This window comes from Carassius auratus, chromosome 50 (genome assembly GCF_003368295.1).
Source record: "Carassius auratus strain Wakin chromosome 50, ASM336829v1, whole genome shotgun sequence".
NCBI classification, from domain to species: Eukaryota; Metazoa; Chordata; class Actinopteri; order Cypriniformes; family Cyprinidae; genus Carassius; species Carassius auratus.
The window spans coordinates 11,287,853-11,315,688 of NC_039292.1; the positions used below are offsets into that span (position 1 = coordinate 11,287,853).

At 39.8% G+C, this 27,836-nt stretch overlaps 1 protein-coding gene and 2 long non-coding RNA genes across 4 annotated transcripts; 2 read left to right on the forward strand and 1 right to left on the reverse strand.

Annotated features, from left to right (window-relative positions):
- The first annotated feature begins 933 nt into the window (after window positions 1–933).
- On the forward strand, window positions 934–22,253 carry LOC113067011 (Krueppel-like factor 13). Its single transcript, XM_026239189.1, has 2 exons — window positions 934–1,721; window positions 14,588–22,253. The coding sequence occupies exons 1-2, from the start codon at window positions 1,268–1,270 to the stop codon at window positions 14,911–14,913; spliced, it is 780 nt and encodes a 259-aa protein (XP_026094974.1). The 5' UTR covers window positions 934–1,267; the 3' UTR covers window positions 14,914–22,253.
- On the forward strand, window positions 4,238–11,710 carry LOC113067012 (uncharacterized). The gene is made up of 2 exons (XR_003279261.1): window positions 4,238–7,943; window positions 8,043–11,710. It is a non-coding gene; the product is annotated as an uncharacterized LOC113067012 (long non-coding RNA).
- Window positions 22,254–23,529: 1,276 nt separating the features above from the next.
- LOC113067013 (uncharacterized) lies at window positions 23,530–25,949 on the reverse strand. Of its 2 annotated transcripts, XR_003279263.1 has the most exons (5): window positions 25,576–25,949; window positions 24,859–24,913; window positions 24,703–24,734; window positions 24,226–24,324; window positions 23,530–23,804 (listed from the first exon to the last, which is right to left on the reverse strand). It is a non-coding gene; the product is annotated as an uncharacterized LOC113067013 (long non-coding RNA). The 2 variants fall into 2 exon arrangements; XR_003279262.1 differs by having other exon boundaries at window positions 23,530–24,324.
- Window positions 25,950–27,836: the final 1,887 nt, after the last annotated feature.

Genomic DNA, 27,836 nt, shown 5'->3' on the forward strand with positions numbered 1-27,836 from the left:
GTTAGAGCTGAAGTGGTGGGCTTCAGCCCTTTCTTTCCTCCTCTCCTGCTTTCATATGAAGAAGATTAAGTAACTTTTGAAACCCTGATCTCTGTCTTCACCCCCACAGTCTGCTTGTAAAATGCGGGAATATTAATATATTTTCCAGTCTGGGATTTTGTGCCTGAGCGTTACTTATTTTGAAATGTTTTGTCACTTCCAGGCCCTTGGTGCCTTTGACTCAATCGAGCCAACTGTATAAATATTTTACAGTATTGTTTCCATTCTCCTGCAGCAACATGACTGAGACCTATTTTAGCAACCACTGCTTTCTCATAGAGTAGATCATATGAAATAAGCTTTATTTTTCCAACCTAAATGAGTGCCATTTATGAAAAGGGAAATATGAGGGAACCTTGTGACCAACAAAATGGCTTGCAACTGACTATAAAAGAATGCTTCAGTGAGACAATCCTATATGCTCTTAGATATACTGTATATATTATGCCGTATACAAAGACAAGGGATGAAATCACTTCAGTATCAACAACAACAACAATAATAATAATTATTATTATTATTTCTGCTAAACTTTATTATGTTGATAATATATATTTGCAATTAATATCTTAATAAAAATGCTAAATAGAAGGATTTTCATTATAGGTTTTTATACAATGATTTTAGTGGGAGGGTGAGCAGAAGTCTTTAGCAATTTTAGCAATAACATTATATAAGTATATATTACTTTAAAAATAGACTCATTTCTCACTCTTATCAATGCATGTGTTATATATACATTTAGATTCTGAGTGAAGTTTCTTTTATACTTTCTAAAAGTTTGGTGGGGGCAAGTAAGGCAGTGCACGTCGCCATCCAATGAGTGCGCGCCGGCTCGGTGACGTTGCCATACGCTACCGGCCGACACGCCCCCAGCATGGATACAATCAGCTCTAATCGGCGCACAGCATACTGTCACTTTAACGCTGTGAGAACTGCAGCCACGATGGGAGTTTTGATACTCAATCCAGACAAGTTTTCAGAGCTCTCGTCACCGGAAACTTATCTCTAAAGGACGAAAGCAGTCGGCGTGGCGCGCTCACGACTCTATCGCGCATGATTTACATGCAGGATGTCAGTGTTGCTGAAAAGCCGGTAAGATAGTGCAAAGTGAGTTTGCTTACGAGAGCTGCCTATTCAGCATCACACAAAGGGATCTACTGAGTTCTATGGTCTACTGGCATTGGGTTTGAATGTCATAAAGGAACAACTTCTATTCTTCAACGAAATGGATCACTTCGCAGCAGAGTGCCTTGTGTCAATGTCCAGCCAAGCAATTGTCCACGGTCCAAAAGGGAATAGAGAGATCAAGCCCGAAACTGCGGCTGCACAGAGGAATGGAGAAGAAACCAAGGAGCCTTTGAAGGACAACTCATCTCTTTTTGTGGTGGCGAGAATTCTGGCGGATTTTAATCAACAGACCCCCATCAATTTTGCCGAGCAGGCAAAAATAAAGGAGGAGAGCACGCCACCAACAGCAACCCTAACCAGAGATGATGGGAACTCTGCCACACCTACCACCACCATCACCGGCGACTCTGCTCTTAAACAAAGAAGCAAACGCTTTAGGGGTCGAATTGAACAAGAACCCCCACAGAAAAAGCACAAGTGCCACTATTCAGGGTGTGAAAAAGTTTATGGCAAATCGTCCCATCTCAAAGCCCACCTAAGGACACATACAGGTCAGTTTCCATTCCTGCCAAGTGTAATTGCCGTTTCGCAGATCCAGTGTAAACAGCGCGACGTTTACGCATTCGCACACTTTGGGCACACTGTGTTCCGTACAAGCTCAGTTTTTACTTGATGGGACAACTGTTGTGTTGCAGTGATATTCATTATTAAACATGCATTTACTCTAAATAGTCGTTTTAAAGGAAATAAACTGTTATTCGCGGTAAGTATTACCATACATACTGTCACGCCCACTATGAGGAAGCTATATGGTAAACAGCAACAGTTCTCCCTCCCCGTGCCTCGCCTATATGAGCCAACTCAACACACATATATGCCCAGTATACCACTTTTCAGTTTCAAGTCCAAAGCACTTTATTGGCACGATTGTTCTGCATAGAATAATGTCAGCGCATTAATACACCCAATAAAACGGTGACAGAAAATAAAAATAAAGTGGCAGGAATGTTAATAAAAATAACAAAGGTGACAACATTGTACTATAAAATAAACAGAACGAAAAGAAAAAATAAACATATGCCAGCGTGTTCATGCATACAGACACATGCACTCAATACATTCGCATACTAATCTGCTCGCAGTTAAATCTATCACATTGCTGGCGCAAAAAGAGTCAGGCACCCCATGATGTAATCGCTCATAAAAGTCCTGTAGGCTGTAGTTTTAGGAGGCGATGGTGGTAGTTTGCGAAAAGTCACTGGCAGTAGCGCTCGGTGCAGACAGAAAACGCTTCACAAAGTCCAAAAACAGCAGGTTCGCGCATAATCTGGTTTTCTTTGCGTTAGTCCTTTGGATATATGCAAGGTTTTTTTTTTAAATGAATAAAATATGGGGGTTGGTGAGACTTCTGCGGTTGCTTGTTTGACTGTTAGGCTCTTTGTTGTGATGTGCCACACCCCCGTCGGACAGACTGCCAGCTGATCTGGCCAGCAACAGACTCGACCAGCCGAGCGCTGAACCGCGCAGCGCACCCGCCCTCGCCGCAGACCTCCAGCCTTTACATTTGACGTTTAGGATGGAAAGTACATTTAGAAAAGTAATCATACGTATTGTTGCGCATTTTCACGCGCCGTGACATGCATTTCTGCCGCTAATATTTTATTAATGCCGTTTTGCCGTCACTTCTGGCAAGAGATGGCCATTTTTACAGGAAACCTGCACTAAATTAAAAAAAAATACTTGACACCTAAAGGCGTTGTAGCGTCAGATCAGAGATAAACCCAGAAGTGTCAACTCTGTCAGGGTTTTCCTAAACACACCCCTAGTTACTTCAAAATAAAGAATGTTGCCATGTGTTTTATCAGGCAAACAGATCAGATTGAGTCGCCTGGTGTCAATGTGTGAGACACTCAGCTTATTTTATGAAATGTAGACATTTCCAAGAATTTGTGAAATCTTTAGATCTAAATCTAAATAAACTAATGGTCCACAATAATCTAGAACCCAACTAATCAACCGTGACTCATCCCTTGGGGTTATGGTGTTCAGAAATGTTGACCTACTTGCTTATGATGATCTATCATCTTAAACAGTCTTCTTTGAAATTACAACACTGCACATCTCATCATGTAGAAAAAACAGTGAGAATGTACAACCAATAATGCTACCATCTTGTGAGGGTTTGCTGCCATGAATAGCATATATTGTGAAGCAGGACTACCCAAAACCTCACCTTGACTTTATAATAATAAATACTGTGTATATAGCGTTGACTGGATTTTTGGTACAAAAGGCTTTTGTATAATATAAAACTTTAAAGCTTTGAAGTACATAAGGTGGGTGTGTCATATACTTTGCTTGATAACACGTTGGGTCTTTTACAGTATATATAACCGTCAGTATCTTTTACCGTCAGCATATAATGGCATGTTTATGTCAGTACACACCACATACTTTCTGTAAAACTCCAGCTTCAGTTGCATTCCACGGGGTTGGTTATGTGTCTAGTTTTGTGTTTACATATCAGAGTAAGTCATTTGGAGCAGATAAACAGCTCAGTTTATCATGTTTATAGTGTGTATTTAAGACCTCCCTCACTTCCTGTCTTTCAGTTGGGCAGACTTTAGATTGGGTTTCACTGTAGTCACCGGTCTGCGATCGGACCGTGATTCGGTTAAACAATGAGTGTTCCATCTCATTTTTTTTGGGTAATCAGAGAATGTGGGTCATTTGAGTTCATCAGCCCAGACTCAACCAACCTGCTCCATTCTGGGCACCTTTCTTAAGCACTCAGCAGATTTTCCATCAGTCTCTACCAATGGAGCAAAGAGAAAATGGATCTTTCTCCCAGCAACGTACTGCTTTTGAACTGAGAGGGGAACACAGAGTTATAAAAACAAACTTGGGAAGACAAAAGTACTGCAGACCTCTCTGAATTCCCTGCTGGTCCTGGTTTCAATCCTGCTTTGAAGCATTTGTCTTAACCCAGCAAGAATTGGGCACAGAAAGTTGCATCCAGCTTTTTACGTTAGCGTCGCCGATGGAGTCGTATACAGTAGCGGTAGGATAAACGCTTGGGCTCTGGGGTTTTCCTTCGCAGAGATGCAGTCATACTAGTCAAACTACTTTTGAGAAAACAATAAGTAATTTCTGAAAAATGCAACCGGTCTTGATATATTTCGTTTTTGCATTTGTCTGTCTTTGCAACTTAGGAATAAAGTGTAAATAATTATTTTTCATTTGTTTGCTAGACCTTTGCAGTGTTCTAATGCTTTTTTGCTGAACGAGTAGTTCCAGGGGAAAGGAGGAGGGCCCAAGCCATCACAAGTGCAAGCTTGCTGGAAAAAGAAGCTGTTTTATGATCGAGCTGGAGCAGATGTACTGTCATGATCAAACGGCACATAAATGTGGCAAAGGGCTCTGCTTTGAAATGCACTGCAGCAAATTCAGTTGTTTAAACAGCAATGGAAGGATTTTTTTTTAACTCTGTACTTCTGAAGACTATACAATATTGCATTATTATAAATAACTATGTCAGTGCAAAGTCTTTTAAGTGTTATTTCCCTCCCCAAGAAAGTATTACTAGCTCACATAACTTTTTAAAGCACTTGTTTGCGGACTGATATGACCCTTTCCATCTTGCTTACTGCCTTAAACCACATACGTTTGCCATGCCCACAATTTTACGTTCTGGGTCTATTTGTAGTGTTGTTTTCTTTTTAAAGAAAGACTATGTATTGTAAGTGCTTGCCTTAAGCAATTCTGTGGTAACCTGTGGTTACAGAGTGTCCCTCACTGAGATAAGTCTGGCAAAATAACCTTTTTGTGACCTTTCAAGAGGACCTTTTCAGTTTAGTCTGACTGTACTGGCACTGCCTCGGTTGTCTGGGTGCATCCTGAACTTTTATCTCCACTTTGTTAGGGTATTTATCATGTTAAGATTAGTTCATGACCTAGGAGCATCATCGTCTTATTTGATGTTTTATGGCTATGCCCAGACTCAAGGCTAAACAGAGGACCCACAAGAAAGTTGGAAAGGGTAGGAAGAAAAAAGAAAAGATTCCAACTAGCATGTGGCTGGATAAGGAAGGGCTCATTAATCATCCTTATAAACACAGATGGACAGATTCGGAGAGATGCTTGGTTTGCATTTGATGAGCTGTTAACTGTAATGGTGCACAATATGCTTGCAGATGATAATTTATAACATGCTCATTACTTTATTAGGCTGCAGTTGACTTGTGACAAGATAATGATCCTCTGGTATGCATACATATGAAATGGGTGTAGGGTTACAGAAATTACAAATAAAGAATAAATAAATAAAATTCACAAACCTGCAAGTTTCGGTTCAGGAAGAGGAAGTTGGCTTGAAGAACTTGGCTTGAGGAGACTGCCAAGGCCATAGCTGTTATATATTCTGGGCTGTTTGCTATGAACAAAAAACATGGTGCTCTTTCAGTGCATGTGACTTTTCTCATAAGTGTAGTTCATCTGAAAGTGTTTTGCATGCAATACCTCACTTGACAAAATCTTTGCTCAAAGTGAAACTGCTGTATTAGTACTTGTACCTCTACAGTATTAGATTTCTACACGTTTAAAGATTTAATGTAATGCATTAAAACATTGTTTTCCTTTCAGCATTGATGGAATATTTTGGATTCAATTTAAGTGCAATTAATGTAACGTTGATTACCTCATAATGTAAATTCAACTCATGCATAATTTTCTTTAAAAAAAAAGAAATGTAAAAATTATGGATACATGAGATACTTACAATGGTACTAAATCCAGCCCAAGTCATTACTATTTACAAACTATTACATGCACTTTAAAATCAGGTTTCCATCTGTATTGTTTATGTATTGTGGGAATAGAGGGGAGCACCCCTCTTTATCATACACAGAAACAAAGCCCATAATGACATATTTCACAGCAGATTAGCTTTTTTGTTTGGCCCGTGGACTCTTATGTTCCTTACATGACCCTTTGTATTGTCTTCTAGAGTCCCAGGAGATACAATAGTGTGCACAATGTATAGATGACATTGTTTTGCTACAGAATTCGTTTGTGTGTACAAAAAACAGTGTACATGGTCAAATGTTCTCACTTGAACAATAGATCAGACATTGGTTCAAGTGTGCATTAAAGCAGTAAACTCCTAGAACACCCTGCTCCCAGGTTTATAGCAAATACATGCAAAATTAAACTGACTCGTCAGCCATTTTTCTTTCCTCTTTGCTGGGTTATTTACAGACATGACATCCTGTGCAGTCATCCTGCCCCGTGGTGTAGGTGGACGGTTTGGATGGGTGGGACCTGGGCACTTCTGCCCTGTGCTGGGCACATTGCCAAGGCTGGGACGGGGTGGGGCTCAGTGTGAGGGTGATGGCTTCACAACAGGGATTCGACTCTCTCTGACTAAAACTATATTCCGTTCCACACCCCTGGCCTGCTTCCTTGTAACCGGAATATATGTTAGATGCCCGAGAGTGCATGGGCATGGCTGACCCACTTGCCATTCAGTATATGCACCTGCTAGTTAATTGGGAATGATGTTATGCGGGGATCATATGAATTGTATATGTGCCCCTATGTTTATGTTTGAGAGAAGATTAGTATAAACGGACGTTTAACCATTTATCTATATACATCAGTTCTGTCCACAGCATGTTTCTTTTCTGATTTTTACTGTCAGCCTCCTGTGTGAGTGGTAGAAACCATGCTTTGGTGCTCTCTCTCTCACTTAAATATGATAGGCTGAAGTGCTGAAGCCCCCTGGGTGTTTCATCATGCACTCATCCACCCTTTTGCAGGTATCCATCTCTCCTGAATCAGCCCTGACTGAGGGGAATACAGTTCTCTTATTTTTCATTCAGAAGAAAAGCATACAGTCTTTAGCTGCTACCTATAAAAAGTCTGACTTTACGATACATTCAACCAAGTCAGTCATAGTTAACACACCATAGAATTGGTCTTAGGCCACCGCTTCTATAAGTACTTTTCAAACTCTGCTGAACTTATGTATACTTTAGTTAGCTTTGGCAGAGCCTTATAAAAGCAAGTCTGTTCCTTCGTAACCATCCCCCTATTACCCTGTGTCTTCTCCCCCCACCCATAAGGGCGTAAGTTGACAGAACTACTGAAGCATTGTATAGTTTGAGCTCTTTTGCTTTCTTAAATCTACTATGTATGGGTGTCGATTTCTCTGTGGAGGAAGAAGGGGATCTGGAGCTGATGTGGAGCTGTATTTTCAGGTTCCTGAAGCATGAGCCGCCAGCTTAGGGTCTCACGCAAACTCTGCGTGGGGCACTAACACTGCAATTTGTGGGTGGGGATGTACTGTATGGAAAGGCAGAAGTGTGGGGGTGGGTACAGGGTGGGACCCGTTGTCAAAGCCCTCCATTGAAGTAGGTCACTTGCTCAGCTGCATCTGCTGGCAAACTGATTTGGTGTTTCTCTGCAGTAGCAGTGCATGCATTTGGGTTTTTGAGATGAGGATTGAGGGGAGAAAAAAAAAAAGAAACTGAGAGAGGTTGCTTTCTGCTGTGTGCCAGAACCTTGGTTGCCTCCCAGGCTTTTATATTGACATTAGCTCTTGCCAGTTTGACCCCTTACTGTCTAATAAATCTGTATGTGGAGGATCCTGGCCTGTGCTCTTCCAGGCGTGGCTGCGGGATGAAAAGGATCATTCAGTGGACAGTCATGGGGGAAGGGTTGACTTGGTGGTGTCTTGTTTGAGAGTATCTTGCTGTCAATGGTGTCTACTCAAGGTAAACCTTCAGGAACTAAACATGTTCAAAGAATAGTTCACCCAAAAATGTATGTTTAGATAATTTATTTAACCGGATTGACTTTTGTTTCTTTTGCAGAAAAGAGCAACAAAAAAGTCCAAAGAATATTCCAACAGTTTTTGTCGAAGGAAGTCAATGAAAGCCCAAAACAATGCAGGACCTTTCTGAATGAAGAAAGTAATTCATAGAGGTTTGCATCAACATTTTGGGATTAACTATCCGTTTAAGATTTGCATCACTCAAGGAATTAAACAAAGCCTCAAATAGCTTTGACTAATGTTAATGTGGTTGACAAAAGAAATTAACGAATTGGAGAGAGGACAGTTTGTCCTTAAAACGTGGGATTAAAAAAGAGAACTCTCACCTAAGATCAATATTAGCGTTTTTTGTTATTACCCATTTAATGTATACTCTTTTTACAGTATAAAAATCCAATTTAGCACGGTTTCTTGACATTTAGCAGACTTCGTTTCTGTACATAATGTCAGAGCTGTGGGCGACCCCACCCACCTGCTCTTACCTTTTACCAATCACGTGCTTCAGCTGGCTACAACTGTCTTAATGTAAAATTGATTTAAAATAACTATTTTGTGTTACAAAACAATCCTAGTGGCCTAGTTAAGCCAGGACCCACTGGAAGGTCAATTTCATAGCTGTATTGATGAGTAGAGCAAAGCTGTGAGATGTGCTCCTCATGAGGTGGGAAAATAGGGGGAGGGGACATAAATCTGCAGCAGTTGTGGCTGCTTCCTCATATAATGTGTCTTAGACCGTGTGTGCACATGTGCTGTAGAGACTGAGAGGAGTGAGTTATGTCTAGTAGGCTTGATTGAAATGCCTGATGGTGAAGGCCAGTACTATTGTTCACATTTCTCAATAGCAGTAAAACCCTGGGAGGAGAATGTGCAATTGAAATGTGCAAGTGGTTTTTAGCATTTTTCATTAAAGACAAAAGAGGATGATAAATTAACCATAGTTGCCTTCGTCACAATGTCTCTGGACGAGTCTGGCCCAGTCCTAATCGTTGCACCTGACCTAGCCATAATGTCTTTGTTACACCCACACGCATTAGCATTAATCCTCAGTTTCTCAAAGCCATTGGCACGAACAGAGGACTGAAAGCCTGATCTGACTCAACAAGTCTCAGTGTGGTTAGTCAACCCTGCATGCCCTCCCTCCATAAGCACACACATATGTGTGGTGAACTTCTGTCTTTTTTGTTCCATTCCCAGAGTTGTTTGTAAATGCTGTGATCTGGGTCTTTATTTATTTATTTATTTTTTTACCAGGAGAGTTTTCGCTCACTCAGCAGTCAGAAGTGTCTAATGCAGATATGACAATAATGTTGCCTATTTGTTAAATTGCCCATAACTATAATGTAAGTCCTAGCTATGTTTGTGCCAGACTTTGTGGTTTCTTGTCTCCATGGTGTATTGCAGTCTCTGTGAACTCACTACTTGTAAACCTCAGTTAGATGGAGGGCGTGACCTATATCTCTTTCCCAATTTGGTTGCTGATGGGATTGCATACTCTCCCAAAATTCCCTGCTCCTATGGGGCAGTGATTAGATCATCTCGACAAGCATCTCAGCCCTGGTGGAATTGGGAGAGCTGGGTTGTTGGCAGAAATCCCCCAGTTTGCTTTGCTGAGAGAAGCTGAGAACTTTCTTAAAGTAGGGTTTGGAAACTTTGAGATTAAGAAGAGGCCTGTCTGGGTCTCCAATGGCTCAAAGCAGTTTTGTCATTAACAATGTGGGCTTGAGATGGCAGACTTCTGTATGACCCACCAGGAATAAAGTACAACTTTCTAGTAAGTGCTGCAGCTTCATTTGTGGTGCCATTTTGGAGATTCTTGTGGTTTTCCACAGATAATGAATCAGAGTAAGTGGTAGACCGGAGGCTAGGAGACAGTGTGCCCCTGATTCAGTACGTCTGATCTAATTGGAATCGCCATCGGCAACATCAGGATCTAATACATAAGATGTTAAAAGCATCATGTCTTGGTCTAGTTTACATCTGTATTTGTTGTATCACTTTTGCTTTGCCTCTGGCTAAAGATAACTGAAGGCACATGTGTGCCGTCTGTACTATTCTTGGCCAAAAACCTTGCAAAAACAAGGACAACTTCAAAACTTCTACATCTTTATGGATGGAACTAGGCCTTTTATACTTATCTAAGATCAGTTTCCATGGTCCTGGTCCTGACCTTCATTTTTGCAATTCAAAATGAACATACAGCACAGGGTTTCTACTATAAACTCTTGTCCTCCATTCTTGACCTGCAAGGGATGTGTCCGTTTGGTGTCGAGAGGATGAATGCAAAGTCTTCTTCTAATTCTAAGTCTGAACTGTTTTCTGAATGACAGCAGCTGACATTGGACTTTCAGACTATGCTAATTTCAGAGCATGTTCTAGGGCATCAAGTGTATATAGCCGTTGAGCAAGCTTAGAGAGTGCACTTTGAGCTCATGGTTATGAAGGATTTGGAAGACCTCCCACTGGATGTCCTCACTGCCTGCCTTAATGTCTTCCTGCCTCTCTCACGTTTTGTCTGGCTGTTTCCATTCCTTCCTATGTCTCAGCCTGCATAAGTGGCCTTACGGTTGAAGAAACGTGAGAAATTTTATCTCACCCACACAGAGATGCTGGTAACTCTTGTTGGAACAGGTGAGCGACACCAAGTCTCCTGGATCGACATTCAGTCTGCACAGTGTGTTGCTCCGATAGTGGCCTGATCAGATGTCTGTGGCTTAGACTGTTCACCTCAAAAGGCCGTTTTCTCCTATTTCCTACAGATTCTAGGGAGTCTGAAGTTGTTCTTTCTTTGGGCCCTCTATAAAATTGAACCACGGATTTGCAATGTGTTGTTATACTTGAGAGAAGACATGAGCATGAGTTTATTTACTGACCCAGTGGCCCCAAAAGGGAACAGTTATGTAAGGCTGCTGTCTGTGACATAATGGTATCGCCTCTGAAGGGAAACACTGTTGCTCAGCTACCTTCACTATGGGATGTCCTTACTAGCAACTGTGAGGTAACTGCTTCAAAGGGTAACTGGGTCACTGTGTTCGTTAACACAGAGGTCGAATCTAAAGCTCTCCTAATTACTGGCCCCTGTTGCGAAAAAGACTTGGGCACATGCAGTGCTGGTTGCACCACACCAAAGAGGGTGTAGCTCATCAGTGTGAAGACATGCCAGTGCCCATGCAACACAAACCACTTAAAAAAGTCTCCTTTTGTACAAGTGCCAGGATGCAGTGCTGTGAATAAATATATTGACCACTGTCAAGGGGATGATTAAAGATGACATACATTTTGTTGTGGGTATTTGCATGAACAGTATGCCAGAATGGGTTAAGGCCTCTCTTTTGTTTTCCCAAAGGGACAGAAAGAGGAAGTGTTTTTGACATGGTGGATAAAACCACAGCCACTTCCATCTGTTATGAAACTGTTACAGACTGGACAGTGTGACCTTTTTACATAAGCCTACTTCAGAGCCACGTCAAGAGCGCCCTCATTCGTGATAATAATATTCCTGGAAACATGTCCCACTTGAACTCTTAGTCATGTTCATATAATGCAAGCAGGACATTTCAATCATGGTAGTCCTGAATGGTCTTGTCTGTAGGTGATGTCTTTGTGTTGAGCATATGCTAGCTTCCCAGCGCACTAGCCTTCTTGTCTATGGTGTTGTTATAGAACCTAAAACTATTAAAATCGCTTCCTGTAATTAAAACAAAGCTAAAATAAATTAAATTAAATATTAGATGTGAAAACTTAAACTAAAAAAAAAAAAAAAAACGTAAAATTGTTGCTTTGATAACTAGCTTTGTAAAAAGCTATTTTGTTTGTCTTATGTGTTGATTTTCAAAACCTGGCTTATGCAACCGCATTGCTCAGGATAATTAGACTAATATGTTAGCTTTGTACTGATGTCACTGTTCACACCTGCTCATCACTCATAACTTACACTTTACAACCTTGAGTTCCCACAGACTTTCGTATATTAATTAGACTATTAAATTACAGGTTGGCTGAAGGGAGAATCTCAGACCATCCACCGATCCGTCCCCATTTCTACTACGTTAATGTTCGATCTTGTGTATTTATGTTTATACGCCACAATTATGACTAGATCCAGGATGTTTAAAAAAGGTCAAACAACAGTGACCCTCTCAGATTAGTTCTCGTGGGCGTGGCATGTTTGAAGCTTAGTTGATTTCAATTGTTGCTTTCTATACTTGCGGTATGTTTGGATGAGCTTGAATATGTGTGTGGCAAATGAGTATCAGATGATGAGTTTTTTGCTTTACTTAGAGTGGGAGTGAATGTTTGTGTGTGCGCAACTCTGTATTTTTTGTGTTTTGTCACGTGGGTTGTTTGGGAAGATATATGACAGATACAAGTAAACCTACATAGACATTGTTATGGAGACAAAAGCTCATTCACACGCAGAATATATTTTCATGTGTGTGTGTGTGAAGGTTTGATTTGATTTGTTTACATGTGATGGAAATAGGTCATCACGTAGTACATTTTTGTATGTGTGTTTGTGTGAATGGTGGGAGCATGTCTGTCTGAAAGTGAGTGACAGGTCACAGATTTAGACGGAAGCAGTCTAGACTCGCTCTGCCTGCTGTTTCTCTCGCTTTCTCAATCTTTTATAGTAGGGGGAAGGGACCCCAGCAAAGCAGTCGTCCCACACATAAATTTGGCATCACGTATACGTTTTTGTTTGAAGTTGTTTTCCATTGGGGCCTTAAGGGGAAACCACAAAACAAAGGCAGCAGCAAATAGCTGTCTGAACGTCTGTGTACTTTGCCTGTTCTGTCTAATTTAACCATGTAATGACTGACATCTCTGACTTATTTCTTTGCCTTTCAAAATTATAAAAACTGTAGACATAGAACCCGGATGGTATTCAACAGTGGTTTCAAGACCTTTGTGGTGGCACTGCTCAGGGAGGAAAAACTGCTAAACGGATCAAAAACTGATAAAATAAGTGAAGTAGTTCTCACATTTGTGTGGGAAACAACCAATGAAGTGAGCTAACATACATTCTGCATCTGACATGTGGGCCTTTGTGTGCACAAAGAAAGAAGGTGTTGGTACTACATTTACACAACTGTGAGGAAACCACACTGAGATATATGGACCCATCTGGTTTTGGGTAGATTTGTGTCAAAGCCCTCTTTTATTGCCTGAAGGGGAAGGGGTAGGGTATAATTTCCCATGCATTTGGCTCACCTGCTAGTTTCATGTTTGAGTACTATCTGGGGCAGGGTACCATGGTAAAGACCGTTAACCTGCCTAATTAAACTCGCTGTTGATATTAAATTCGATGTGGTAATGGTGGAAAGAAAAAATAAGGTAATTTTGAGATGTGTGCCAGTTCCAAATAAACCAGTCAGTATGTGTTTGTGTGTCCATCAGTTATCTCAATAATGAGTCAGTAAATCCCATAAGCCTCTTTGGAGCAGTCATAGTGATACATGTCCCCCTAGTATTCCCATAATTCTCTAATTAGCATGATGCAGTGCTTATTGGGCTAGAACATGGTTCATTTTTTAATGCAGTGCATTCCTGGTTTAATGTGTGGGCTTTTCACTCAGCTTAGCGACTGTAAACTGTATTGCAGACTTTTGCTTCTATAGGAGAGGATTAGCACGCTCTCATGAGCCGCTTCTAAATAGTTGTGCCACATCAGGGCTTTTACGTCTGGTTAAAGACTGCCCATTTTGGGATTTAAAAGCCATCTATGGAGGGTAAACCCTTGCGTGACCTGGATCTGAATGGTCTGGGTCATGCACCGTTGTTTTGTGTGTGCACTTTGGATGTGTTAAATGCAGAGCACGAATTCCGCGTTTGGGTCACTATACTCGGCTTTATGTCACGTCACTTTCACTTTCACTGATCTTAATTCTCTGGTGGTTTAGCTGCTCTAGTGTGTGTACTTGGGCTGTATGGGGCCTGTATGACTTTTGTGAACTGTTTTAGTTTCACATTTTCTTCTGAGAATTCTCAATGTTAGCCTACCAAGAGAAACCACAAAACTCTTCTAGATCAGTTTAAAAGAGTATATTATACCAATGAGACTTGTCAGCACAGGATATTATGTGCTGAAAGAGTTCATTGTCCACATAAGGGCTGGACTTGGTTCACATCAGTTGGCACCACCGCACCAATTTATCGCTGTTAGTGACGCATGGTAGTGTTTATGATGTGGCCTCTTTAACACCTTGTTTTTTGGAGCAAGTTCACTCTTTCAAAAATGGATTCAATGCCAAAGACAGGGCTTCTCAGCTCTGGCCCTCAAGGTCCACTTTCTTGCAAAGTTTAGCACCAACCATTATCAAACTCATCTGGCAGCAACTTTCTAGTAATCCTGAAGCCCTTGATTAGCTTGTTCATGTGTGTTTGATTAGGATTGGAGCTAAACTCTGCAGGAAAGTGGACGTCAGGGGCCAGAGTTAAGAACCCCTGGCCTATAATCTGTAAAGATTGTAAAATACTGCATAGCTTTAAAGTCTGTTTTGAAAACATCACATATATCTGAGCGATCATGAATGTGTATTGTAAACACTAACAGCTGTGTGTTCTGCTTTCTCTATGTGTTTGTCACAGGAGAACGCCCATTTCCCTGCACCTGGCCTGACTGCAGTAAGAAGTTCGCTCGCTCTGATGAGCTTGCACGGCACTATCGCACCCACACGGGCGAGAAGAAGTTCAGCTGCCCCCTATGCGACAAACGTTTCATGCGGAGTGATCACCTGATGAAACACGCACGTCGTCATTCTGATTTCCAGCCGGCCATGCTGAAGAGGCAGCACGGTGGTGGCAATGCCACCATCTCGAGCACCACGCGCCCCGGCTCCCTCAGCGATTACAGTCGATCCGACGCATCAAGCCCCACCCTTAGCCCCACCCTCAGCCCAGCCAACTCGCCTTAACCTGGCCGCACTTTCTTCCCACAATGCCTGGATCTCCAGGCTCATTTTTTAACGCTTCTCTATCCATCATTTCCCCCTAAAAAATTACTGGCGTAATGAGCGCCCATGCTAAACCCGACGCTTGCTGTGGTGTACTGTACTGTACATAACTGCTTATTGTAGTGCAATTTTCTTGTGCAACCCCTAAAAGAAAAAAAAACACAAAAAAGATGCCTTTTCCATGTGGCAATATTTACATGATGTACCATATGTCTGTATTTTTATAGCTTCTGGCCACAGCCTCTTTCCATTATGGGTTTTTTGTTGCTGTTTCTTTCATATACAACCGCTCTGTTCAAGTGAACTAAAAAGTTGAAAGGTTTGACAGGTAAAGATGTTTATCATAATTTTTTTTTAAACGGGTGAGGAAGAGGGGCACACATACACCTCAGGATCCAGAATTTTTTTTTCTCCTTTAATACTCACATTGACTGCACAATACAAGCATCACTTTACTACGAAATTCAACAGAGGTTGAATTTTGCGCCCTGCTCAGGGATGGCCTCGTTAGCTTGAAAGAATGACAATGATGAAGATAAACATGCATTGAGAAACAGCCTTACACTTGGACAAAAGGAAACTTTGCACTCTTTTTTTTTTTTTTTTTTGAGTTGGTTGGTTTGTTTTCACATCGAGGGAAGCAAATTCTGGGTTTTAACAGTTATTCATACTCTTCATTAATATTATTATCGTTTTTTAAATCAGTCATTTAACGAGAGTGGCAAAACCACTCACCAGAAACTAAGGGGTGGGGGGGTAATTCTGTCTTGAGACTGAAAATGACTTTTCAACATCGCTATCTCCCTCTTATAGAGCTCTGTTGGCCTGGGCCCATGTTTCAAAGGGAATCTTCTCAATTTGCCTTGAATGTCATGATCAGTCCACTTTTAAATGCTTGAGCCACCCAATGAAGAGTACAGACAGCACCACTTCTCTCAGTGGACTAAACTAAACTCCCCTTGACAGTTTGGAGGCTAAAGTTTCAAAGCAGCTGTTTCCTCAATAAAACAGCACATTCATCAACTTCAGGGTTTTTCACTACAGTACGACACATTCAGAGGGACTTGTCTGGACGTACGCCTACTTCAGACTCAAATAAAGACAAAAAGCACATGAGCAGAATCCACCAAAGACCAAGGTGTGAACGAGAGAACCGAGATATTTTTTTTTATTCTACCCAGAGAAAGGAGGGAGGGAGGGATGTTGGCATTCTCTCAGGTAACAGCAGAAGTCCTGGCCCTCTGGCCTCTGCAGAGCTCCATCTGCAGAGGCCTTCCACTTAGGAAACTGCATCATCCTACACAGGGCTATTCATAGCACACTAGCCAGGGAGACAAGAGCCATTACAGTGGAGCTTTACGCACTCTGTCTCGCTCACTCGATCTGACAAGAAGTGGGCGTATGAGAGAGATAGATGGAGAGCCAAAGCAAAAGTTTTAAAGAAGGAGATATCAAATCCACACACCGTGTTAAGACCAGGTGCCATGTAACAAATTTTGAAGTGACTATATTGTAGCCATATTTGATATGTGAAGTTGGAATTTGGACCTGTGAGATTGCACTGGGGGCAGAGGTACACAGCAAAACAAACAAAATTTTAAACCGTGTGGTTGGAAAAAAAAAAACTTCTTGTCAGTTATCATTTGTCATTGCACCTGGTTAAGACTAGTGGTTGACCGATGTGCGTTTCTCAGTGACTGATGTAATACCGATATTTACAAAATAAAATGTAATGGCCAAAATTTATAAAAATGTTTTATCCATCGGATATGTCCATTGTTGGCCGATACTTGTAATCTCAAAATGGATAAATATCGGCTTGAATAATCAGAGTGGACTGCGTTTTCCAAAGACATTGTAAGCGTTATTATATCTTAGAGATCATTGGTGCTTGTGTTGCTTTTCAGAAACCTAGCCCTTAACAAATATCTGTAGGTAAGATACTGTTATCGGCTAATACGATAATCACAAAATAATAATTCATCAGCCTGGCTGATATGTTGGTGTGTCAGACAGTTTTATCGGTTGTTGTGTTTTTAAATGGCCAGATATCTGCAGATTAACCGGCATTGCGGCTATATATCGGTCGATCACTAATAGGGCACGGATTTACAACTCATTGTGAGCTAGACTGTCAGAGTTTGTATCATCATGGTTGTTTCACTTTGTGGTGAGAGCAACAGGCCTCCATGAGAACAAAGAGCACTATCTACATGAGGCAGGAAAGAGGGGGTTGACCCATAGCGAGACAGATAAAGACCGAGGCATTATCAGGATCTGAGCACTCCAGTAGAAGAAACACCCAGTCAGCTTCCTCTCTCTCACACGGAAACCTCCCTCCCTCCCCTCTGCACTACTCCCCACTCACCCGCCAACAGCATCCCACAATGCACTGCAGGAGCTCAAAGAGGGAAAATGGTCTCATCTGATTGGATAGCATCCAAGCAGCCGGCCGGGGGAGAGATGGGGGGGTTGGATACTTAGAGCCCAAATCATAATGGCTCACAGACAATAGGCATGATGTGCTATCAAATCAGAGTTGAACATGTTGGGAAATTTCAGATGTTATCAGTATCCCCCCCCCCCCCCCCCATGTTAGCACTGTCGTCTACTTCTCAGACAAGATTCTCAGACAAGATCACTCACTCTTTCTTTAAATGACTGCACTTTTTCCACAAGCACAGGGAAACACTCGTGCATCCTTTTTTTGTTTTACTGTTGCAGATCACTGATTTGTCAGTGTGACCACTCATTACCTCACTGAACAGCTGCTTTCAAACTTGACTCTCCTTAAAACAGGGGCTTTAGGCATTACTACTCGATTTGTACAGAATCATACATATCAAGTGAACAATGAATTTGCCGTCCTTTGTCGCTTCAGCCTGCGAGGATGAACGGTTACCATGAGAAACTGTCGACCGGGCCTTACTTGCTCAGGCGAAAGACCCTCCAGGAACTGAGGCACCGCTATCAGAACTACTGTGGCATTGCTTCATCCGCTGTCTCACTTTCCCATATGCGCAATGTTCCTAAAGTGACACTTAGCAAGCTTTCTGTGACAGTTTTTCACTTCAAATTCATAAGCTCATTATTCAACACCAGCCATCTTGTCTCGTCTTATATTCTCTTGCACATTTTCCTTGCCCACCCTCCATGCCCAGTGCGGGGAAACCAGCATCAGAGTCGCCCAGCTGGACTAGCGCTCCAGGGCTAGAGGAGCAGGTGGGGAGGCCTGTGAATGCCAGGCCTTGTCCCCCTTTTATCCTTCCTAACAGCCCCCATCCCCCTCCCAGGGGCCTCTCTCATAGCCCTCAAAAAACCCCTCCATAATCACGGCTTTCAGCTAAAGAAAACAGCCCTAATCAAAATAAACAGTGCCACGGCGGCATTATTTCTCATTATTGCAATAAACCCACACGTAAAGCCGTCTAACTGTGGTCGCACCCTCCCCTGGCCCTTCAAAGTCATTTTAGATTTCTCCTCCTGAATTCCACAAGTCAGCTTTACTTCCAAAGCAAGCTGGCGATGTATGTTCACTGTGTGCAAGAAACTCCTTTGTAGACGTTTTATATAAGTTTGTTTAACTGCCTTTGATGTATCTGCAAATACTCCCAGCTGCTGGTCAGGAGAGGGTATTTCAGGGCAGAATAAGGTCGGTCTGAACCAACGTCCTCTTCATTAGTACTCCTCAATCCTGGTAAAACATGTTCAGTGAACCTCGCAAACCCAAAACCTGTCATTTGGGTACTGGTTCGATAGAGTATACACAACTAAATATATATTTTTTCCTTATAATATTTACTGAAATTGTATTTTCTCAATGCAAAGTCACTCACAGCTCGGGTTAGTGTGAATTACATGTAAAAATGAATACATGCGTGTTTGTGTTTCTGTATTTTTCACTGTACCGATACTACTTGAATGCGAAGCAAGACCATTGAACACAGGTGGAAACATGTCTGGGTCATGACACGTCAAACTGTACCTGCTACGTTTCTCGGCTTAAAACCCATGGATGTACTCGTATTTCTTTATTTTTGCAATATTTTTGCATTGTGTTGTATTTTTTTCGGATTATTTTCTTTGCGTTCAGATCTTAGCTGTTATTATTATAATTGCTCATTTTTTGCGATGTTTGTTAGTGTTTCATAAGGCTTTCTTTTCTGTCTGCCGCGACGATGCTAGTAAAACTGGACATCGAAAGACACTGAAAGCTTTTTATCAACAGTGGAATATTGGTGTATAACCACCAAATTTGAATACATTGAGGTAAAAGGTGGTTTTAAGTGAGAGAAAAAAGGGAAATATCCTGACTTCTCAAAAGCATTGCATGAGACTGAAGGCATACACGCGATCAAGTTTGATATAATGCATTACTATAGAGACCACATCATTGTGAGTAGATAGTCACATTCATGTTTTATTGTTTTGTTATTTAACATAATTAGAATTACATCTGTGTTAAATGTTTCTGTCATGTATCTTTTTTTTTTTTCTTTTTTGAAAACTCATACCTCTATAAAAATCGAGAAGGTTATGATTTTATTTTATTTTTTGTTGGGATGGGACGGGGGATTTCTTGGATTTCATATCTGGAAGAATTGTACATTTAAATACAAAATTTTGTATGAATTATCATGAAAATCAGAGCGTCATACTGAAAGCAAATCATCTTTGTGAAATTCATTCTGCCAGTGGATTGCATAAACCCACACACCCGACTCAACGAGAAACGTTTTGTTTCGTAAAAGCTATTTGTCCACAAAATCCTACTAATTATAATAATAGCATTTTATTGGATACTTCAATCCTAAATTCAGCAAACTGCATGTTAGTTCAATAATGAGTGCCAAAGGCATCGAGAAGGTGATTTTATTTCATCATATAGAGTGATATAGTAAAGATAAATATGACCTTGTACAGTTTTTTATGAGTGATGTTCGTTTTTATGTGTATGTAGCGGGGTGAATGATGTATTAGATGCGCAACTATTTCTAATTTCCCCCATTTGGCGTGATCTTGAATATACTTTTTGGTTTTACTTTTAGTTATGTTTCTCTTAATTTGTCATTGTTGTACAGAACAAATGCACATATTAGTAAAAGTGAAAACTCAGATATTAACCTGTTCACCATCCTACATCAAAGCTCTACCATTCCAAAGGATTGCAATTACATTTGCTATAATTATGCTGCTTATATCCAACCAATGCATCAAAGCTTCTTTTGTTTATGTATTTATTTTGCTCTTATTACTCTTTTTGACTGTGTATTACATGATTTTGTTACTAGTTCAGTTTGGTACTTAACGTTTTTCCCTCTTTGCTGTTCTTCCGACATTTATTTGTCACCTATAAACTCCTACATACTCAACTTACCTAAAGAAACAGCCATGTCATGTTCTGCTACGTTAAGCAGAACCCTTGACCCTCTTTTAGAATAGAGAACAGACAAGATGGCTTCCATACAAATGTGCAGTTATCAGTTCCAATATTGTCTTCCCATGCAAAATAAGGTCAGTTTGAATAACTGATGGAGGATGATGTTTTAGTAGGATGCCAAGGACGCTGTAGTGCCACGACTTTCTCACTTTTGGCATTGGGTGACGGCATTAGAAAAATTGAGTTTTTGTTTTAAAGACGTTACCAAAGGTTTCAAGATTGAATTATTGAATGTTCATGTCGCATAGTTGGAATTCAGTCATCTGATAGTTTCAGAAAAGTGATTTATTGAATCGAAAGAACTGAAGGACATTTTAAAAATAAAAATTCCACCCTAAACTCATTTAGTCATTCATTTTTGGTGGAAACAATCAAAAGAAGTCTGGCATTTTTCAACATGGACATGCATAATCGACAACGTTTGACCTTCATTCACATTCAAAAGTCCAAGAAATACATATTTGTGAATATGTCCACATACAAAACAACTGTACAGCATTGCCTTTATAGTCCCACCAGTTACAGGTGGACATTTCGGTGTGAAGATCACTTACTGGTGAAAATTACACTGTGTTTTTGCAGTTAGACGTTTCTCCAAAGAACCTATGGATGTGTAAATGTCATACACTGATTGTCTATCCAGCTTAGCAAAGCTAAATGCATTGGGAGTCACTAGACAGTGAGCACAACTTCAGAAATGGATATTTACGATGTCATGTGCTAACAAAAATCATTTAGTTGAGGACTGCCTAACGGTAGCCGCTTATCTGAAATGGTGGAAGTGAATTTAAGTCTTAGCCGTGGCTTAGTTTCGACTGTTGATTATGTTTCGTCTCTTGCTGAACTCAGGAGACACTAACTGCTTTTGAGGGCTGTGGTAATTTTTGTTAGTCTGGTTGTCTGCCAAACCGTGCAGTTGGGTTTGAACAACCTCACTCCGATTTATCACCAATTTATCTCTGATCCCCAGGTGTGGTGACCTAGTAACTCCCCTCATTTGGGGAGAATCACGCAGACGACCCCCTACTGAGCGACGAAATTCATTTCAACTAAATACGCCGACATTTCCCATTAGATAAAACCCCATAAACGCGCTCTGAAGATCAGACACTGTGAAAGAGCCATTTGAAAGACTGAACGCATCCTCGTCCATTGCAGTTTCCATGCAACTTTTCTCTCTGACGCCTGTGAAATCAGTTCGGGTGGTCGATGTTCCTGACATCGGGAAAAAAGTGATTTCAAAACCCTCGCTCTTCATACATACCAGTCAAGCACATTGTGTGCAAATGTTCTCCTATCGTAGAGATTTCGATAAGTGTTGTATATTGAATCGTAATGAGGCACTAGCGGCCTCATGCTGTCCTGTAGACGTTTGCCGCGTGAACTCGACTTGCCTTCCTATTGTACGTATTCGTCTGTATTTTAACGACACCGTGTGATGCCTGCTCCAGTGACTACATGACGCTGGGTTTCTATTTCCCAGCACCTCTGTACTTTGTACATTAGCTCTTCTCTAGCAATGGCCAGTTCTTTCCTCCATAACCTCATACAAAACAACTGCCGCATAATGAAACTGTTTTTTTTATTTTATTTTGATTCGCAATCAACCAAATCACTACAGTGAAGTATTACAGTTGTACAGTTCCTTGAATTATTCAGATTATATTATTGTTGCTGGTCTATGGTTGCTCTGCTGTACCTTTTTACGACCTTTTATTTTTTACATGTTAGACAATATTGTGACTATGTCCTATGCAAATATGAGAATTAACAAGAATTTGTCAAATAATGTATGTTGTCTTAACTTGTATGCATGAAATAGTGAAGTTTACATTTGAAAATAAATTCATAATTAAGAAGCACTGCTCTGATTGTCATGTTTTTTATTTACCAAGTGTAATTTACATGCATGTATACGTGTGTGTGTGTGTGTGTGTGTGTGTGTGTATGTATATGCATATGTGTGTGTGTGTGTTTAAATATTATTTATTACTTAAATATTAATTTATCAGATTTTGTGTGGTTATCTTTTAGATATTTGGTTTTAGCTTCAAATTAATTTATAGGAATAGTTTAAAAAATATATATTTTACATACAATTATGTGTTGGATATTTTAGAGAATATATATATTTTAATTTATATTTATTCAATCTATTTTATTAGCCATGTAATAAACAGGATAATATACAGTCAGCCAGTTATTATTACAAAAATATGACCAATTGAATCAGATATCAAATATAAAACAATTTCTTTAAGTAAAAGTAAAAGTTTTATTTAGATTTATTCTTATCAGGCTACACAAATTCATAACAAATCCAAAAAGACTGTACTCCTTAAAGATATCCATGACATACACAATATTTGGCAGCCCTGAGTGCACTGCAGTCCCTGGCTCTGAATATCAAAAGCTTTGGCACACAGAGCACAATTCTAGGCTGACTTTGCATTACAAATTGACCCAAACCCTTTAGTGTGCAGCCAATGGTTGCACTTGTTGCTCAGCAGGATGCCAATAAGAAGCAAGAACAGAGAGACGCTTGTTTTGTGGAATAATGCACTCAAGATACGTCCGTCTGCAGGAAGTACACCTTGTTCTAGGCATCGGTGCATTCATGCAAATATTTACTGTAAGTGATGTACACTGTAAAAAGTAATACCTAGATCAAACTTATAAAAAGTGAGGCAAGTGGCTGCATTGGATGTTTTAAGTTGAGTCAACTTGCAGCCTTTTTCAAGTATAATAAACTCTGTAAAATTACTTAATTCAAACACAACAAAATCAAGTTGAGTTAACTAATAAGTGCTACATTAGTCAGTTAGATAAACCTAATTTTCTTGGTATATGTAACGTATTTATGTGTTGCTACAAGTAACCTGTACTCATTTTAGTTAGGTTTTATGAACTTTATGGTCATAGTAAATTTAACCTAATCAAATGAGAATAAACATTTTAATTAAGTCCTGGCTATTACCTCAGAAAATACATCTAAATGTCTATATTCTAAGCAGTACAGTAAATCACTTTACATAAACAGACTTTGTCAATAACAATTACAAATTCAACTGAAGAAGAAAAAGATGGGAAGACAGATTAAAGACAATAACATTTATTCAATGTCAACTAGTGTCACTTTTAACAGTGTCTACAAAACATACAAAAGTATGCATAGGGTCCAATCCCACAAAGAGCCTGTGATATATCTCAGAAGTATACACCAGATTTGAGTGATATTAGAGGTTGTGGGCATAGACAAGTCCAAACAGGAGGTTTTCTACAGGTTTGGCACACCTCTGACCATGGGCTGTCCTTCTACTGTGATAATCCCAATCGTGTTTGGCTGATGGCGCATGTATATTTTCAGTGGGGAACTGCCAAGCTCAGCGTACACCTCTGTTTCATCATGACTCTATTGGGGAGACAAAAAAGAATCAAGAGTTTGGTCAGACAAACAGGTATTGAGATGAATATAGCAGACTGGTAGAAGACAGATACGACACAAAGTCAAAGTTGTCCTTTTTAGTTGCTTAAGGTGATGGATACTAGATGGATACTTTGACTAGAGCATGTGACCAGAGTGAAGTCTACCATGACAATGTCATAGAGTGTTGGTACTATACTATCATGATCTACTGTAGCATGAGTGTTGTCTTTTCTGGTTCAAAGGATACATTACAATAAAACAATGCAATTTTCCTTGCCTGCACCTTATTGGTCATCACATTACTGTATTAAATATATTTCAAGAACAAAGTAATTACCCCATATCATCACAATAGTAATAACATACAGACAGAAATTAGATAAGTAGCTTTAAGCCCAGTACATACATGGTGGACACTGATGAGGTCTTCCTTTCCCTCCCATATGTACTCAATCAGGCATCTCAGTACCACATCTCTCCTTTTCTCCACATAGCCAGACGGATCCTGTCAACAAGTAAAATCTGATCAAAATTCACTGCCTGATGACAGTATCACAAATCAGAGAACCTCTGTATTTCAACCATGCAATTGATGTAAAAGGTTGTACTATACATACACCACTACCACTGTACTGTACAAGATCTCACACTATCACCAGCATCTCACAAAATTGAGATTTAACTGACCATGTAGGCTGTATTTATCAATATGAATCAAGCTTCTAGGTGATCATATCTGCCTTCTATTGGTGGTTGGTACATAAAACCTAATTCAGAAATGTAATTGTATGAAGCCAACACTATTGTTTGCAATTTTACCTATGTTTTACTTACCTGGGAATAATTATAGCTTTAACTGTATTTATTCTGAAGTTTTTCTTACCTGTATCTGAAGACCCCAGGTAACAAAAACGCCTAAAGACCAGAAAAAATATGCATGTTAGAATAAGTTTAAAAACCAGTGGTAAATGTAAAATATTTAAGTAACAGGTTAAAAATAGTTTTATGGTTTTGAGCCAGTGCTATCAAATGCACTTACAACTCTGCTGCTGATAACACGAGGACCCCACGACAGCTGCATGCCCCACCGGAGACTGTGTTATTAAGATGAAATTACATAAGTCAAGTCACCTTTATTTACAGTACACAGCACTTTGAAATATATATATATATATATATATATATATATATATATATATATATATATATATAAAAAGTCTTCTTTGTTGCCTTTTTCTCCATCACACTTTAGAAAACATTATATATCACTTGAAAACATAAAATCTCAAACAAAATTCATCCTTTGAAACCCATTTTAAATTCATCTACCATGAAAATTGTACATCAAAATCATGTTACAATGTTTTCAGTTGTGAATTATAGGTTTGGATCATGCACTTTCAAGTCTATGTTCAAAAATGTGAATGGCAGTTAACAGGGTCAGTTAACGCTAACTGACGATTAAAAGTGATATTATTGGTAAAATTAAAGCCAAAGTAGTCTTAAAACATAATAGGCATTACTAAAGCACTTGTTTAATTTCATATTAACAACACGGTCTTAACTGCTGTTGTCTTCTGATCGTTGCATACAAGACTTCACTGCTTAGCACTGTGTAGCCAATTTAGCTTGCCATGTGTGCAGGATAGCTAGCTATACAGTACAATTTGCAAACCTTACTTTAGCTTCCTAGTTGAGTGAACGATTTTGCATGACTTTACATCACCAATAAATTGCCAAAACTTGCACATCTTACCGTGTTAATCAGTCTGTGAAATTTAGATCCGCTGCAGCTTTCAAACAGTTGAAGTGCAGAGGAAGCATCTGCCTTGGAAAGTCCCCGCCAGTGAAAAAGGGATAAATCCAACTTAATTTTTATGTGTTTTTTATTTCAAATATTTAAGTTTGATGAACACACATGCCACATCGACAGCTGCTCAAATAAATTGTGTATGTCAACTCACTTTTATAACATTTCTTGTACACAACAAACTCATACAAAAAGCTACCCAAATAAATTGCTATTGTTTTACTTAAAATATATTGTTATGTAAAAAGTGATATATTTTAAGTAAAGAGGAAGTATATTTATACTTTTTAGTATAAAACAAATAAAATAAACTAGATTACAACTATTTAAAATATATAAAACCTACTGTGTGGGTGTAGCACTTTTTACAGTGTAGGGACATGTCAGCGGAGACCACAAAACAGGTGGCATTTGTGTTTTCTGTCTAGTTATTTGCAACACTGATCAAGGCCTGTGTTGAAAAGAGTGTCAAGATGGTGAGATATCGAAAGAGCAACTTGTCTGGCACATGTGTGTCACGTCATACACCACATGTCTAAAGTCATATATTTCATACAGTCATGCTCTGAAAATCTGGACAATTGCAATATCAAATAAGGACCTAAAGTAAAGGAACTAAAGAATGAGTGGCCCACATTTGGTCCCACTTAGTTATGCAATGAAGCAACACTTTCAAAATTCATAACCACCCACTAACTGGCCTGTCTTTAGGCCTGGTTATTCTCTGTTAAGGAGAATGAAAATGCTAAAAATATTCTGAGAGAAGGCTGGCGTGTTCCTTGCTCCATCTGCTCACCTCCTGTCAGTTTTATTTTGCACCGTAAATGAAACCGTCATTTTGGTAAAAAATAAAATAAAATAGTAAAATATGATTCAAGTTTATTTAGAATTAGAACATTGATTTTTGCAAGAAATAAAAATTGGTAAAGGGGTAAAAAAAATTAAAGGGGCAACAAATGTATTATTTATTACTGCCAGTTTTTCATTTTTTTTTTATTTTTTTATTTTTTTTTTTTGTGAAAGGGAATTTACAACCTAAAATAAAGAGGGAGGTGAGTGTAAGTGTCTGGAGAAATTCAGCTGAAAGGAGGGGTGGAAAAATAAGAGGCCTTGTGTAACGGTAGCTCTGCTAAAAAGAAGTGCACGATGCAAGGGTAATCCAAAATACAGTCTTTGGTCATAAATCCACAGAAAAACAGAATACAGGAACAGACCAGAGCAGCAAAACAAAGCATGACCAAATAATAACTGGGAACTGAAAGAACAGTATGGGGAGTATTTATACAAACTAGGTCGAACAGGGCAGACAGAAAACAGACAGACAAAGCATACATATCACACCTTGATGATGTGAGCCAAACTAAGTGGAGCAACTAATTTATATTTAATAATATTTTTTTTTTTTACATATTTGATTGCACATTTTTAAGAAGAAAAAAAAAGTATATATTATGGCATATATATGGTATATATATATATATGCAGGGGTCTTCAAACTCGGTCCTGGAGGGCCAGTATCCTGCAGAGTTTCACTTCAACTTGCCTCAACACACCTGCCTGGGAGTTTCCCCTGACTTTAAGCGGCTGTAAATCCCCTGACAGTCTTCATTTGTGTTCCAAAGATAAACAAAGGTCTTACGAGTTCGGAACAACGTGAGGGTGAAAGAGTTTCATTTTTGAGTGAACTATCCCTTTAAGTCTTTGAATGACACTCCCCCCCCCCCCCCCCCATTATGATATGAGTACAGTTATATCACCTTGACATTTCTGAAGTTTTTCACCACTTGTCCCTTGAATGTTCTGGGTCCAGTAGTCAATCATTCAGACAGACAGACAGACAGACAGACAGACAGACAGGTAAATGCATCTTTCATTTCTCTCCCCCTCAGTGAGAGATCATGCTGCAGTGGGAGCCAGTGAGTAAGAAAGAGACCATGTGAGCAGAGAACGAACTGTTCCTCTGTTGAATATGTGTGTGTGTGAGTGTGTGTGTGTGTGTACAATGACTGCTGGAGGGTGGAGGGCTAAGGGGAAAGATTAGAAAGACTTTCTTTCTCGCTTTCTCACTTTCTGTATCTGCTTTTGGCTTTCTCCAGCTGGGATGCTAAATAATAGCCAACGGTCAACTGATGTGAGGCCGGCAATCATCTGACAAGCATTTCATTCAGTTTTGTGGCATGGAGGCTTTAGAGCATCAGTGATACTTT

Coding starts and splice junctions, on each gene's coding strand:
- LOC113067011 (XM_026239189.1), top strand. CDS start 1,268: ATGGATCACTTCGCAGCAGAGTGCCTTGTGTCAATGTCCAGCCAAGCA. Junction 1,722..14,587: donor CCACCTAAGGACACATACAG/GTCAGTTTCCAT, acceptor TGTTTGTCACAG/GAGAACGCCCATTTCCCTGC.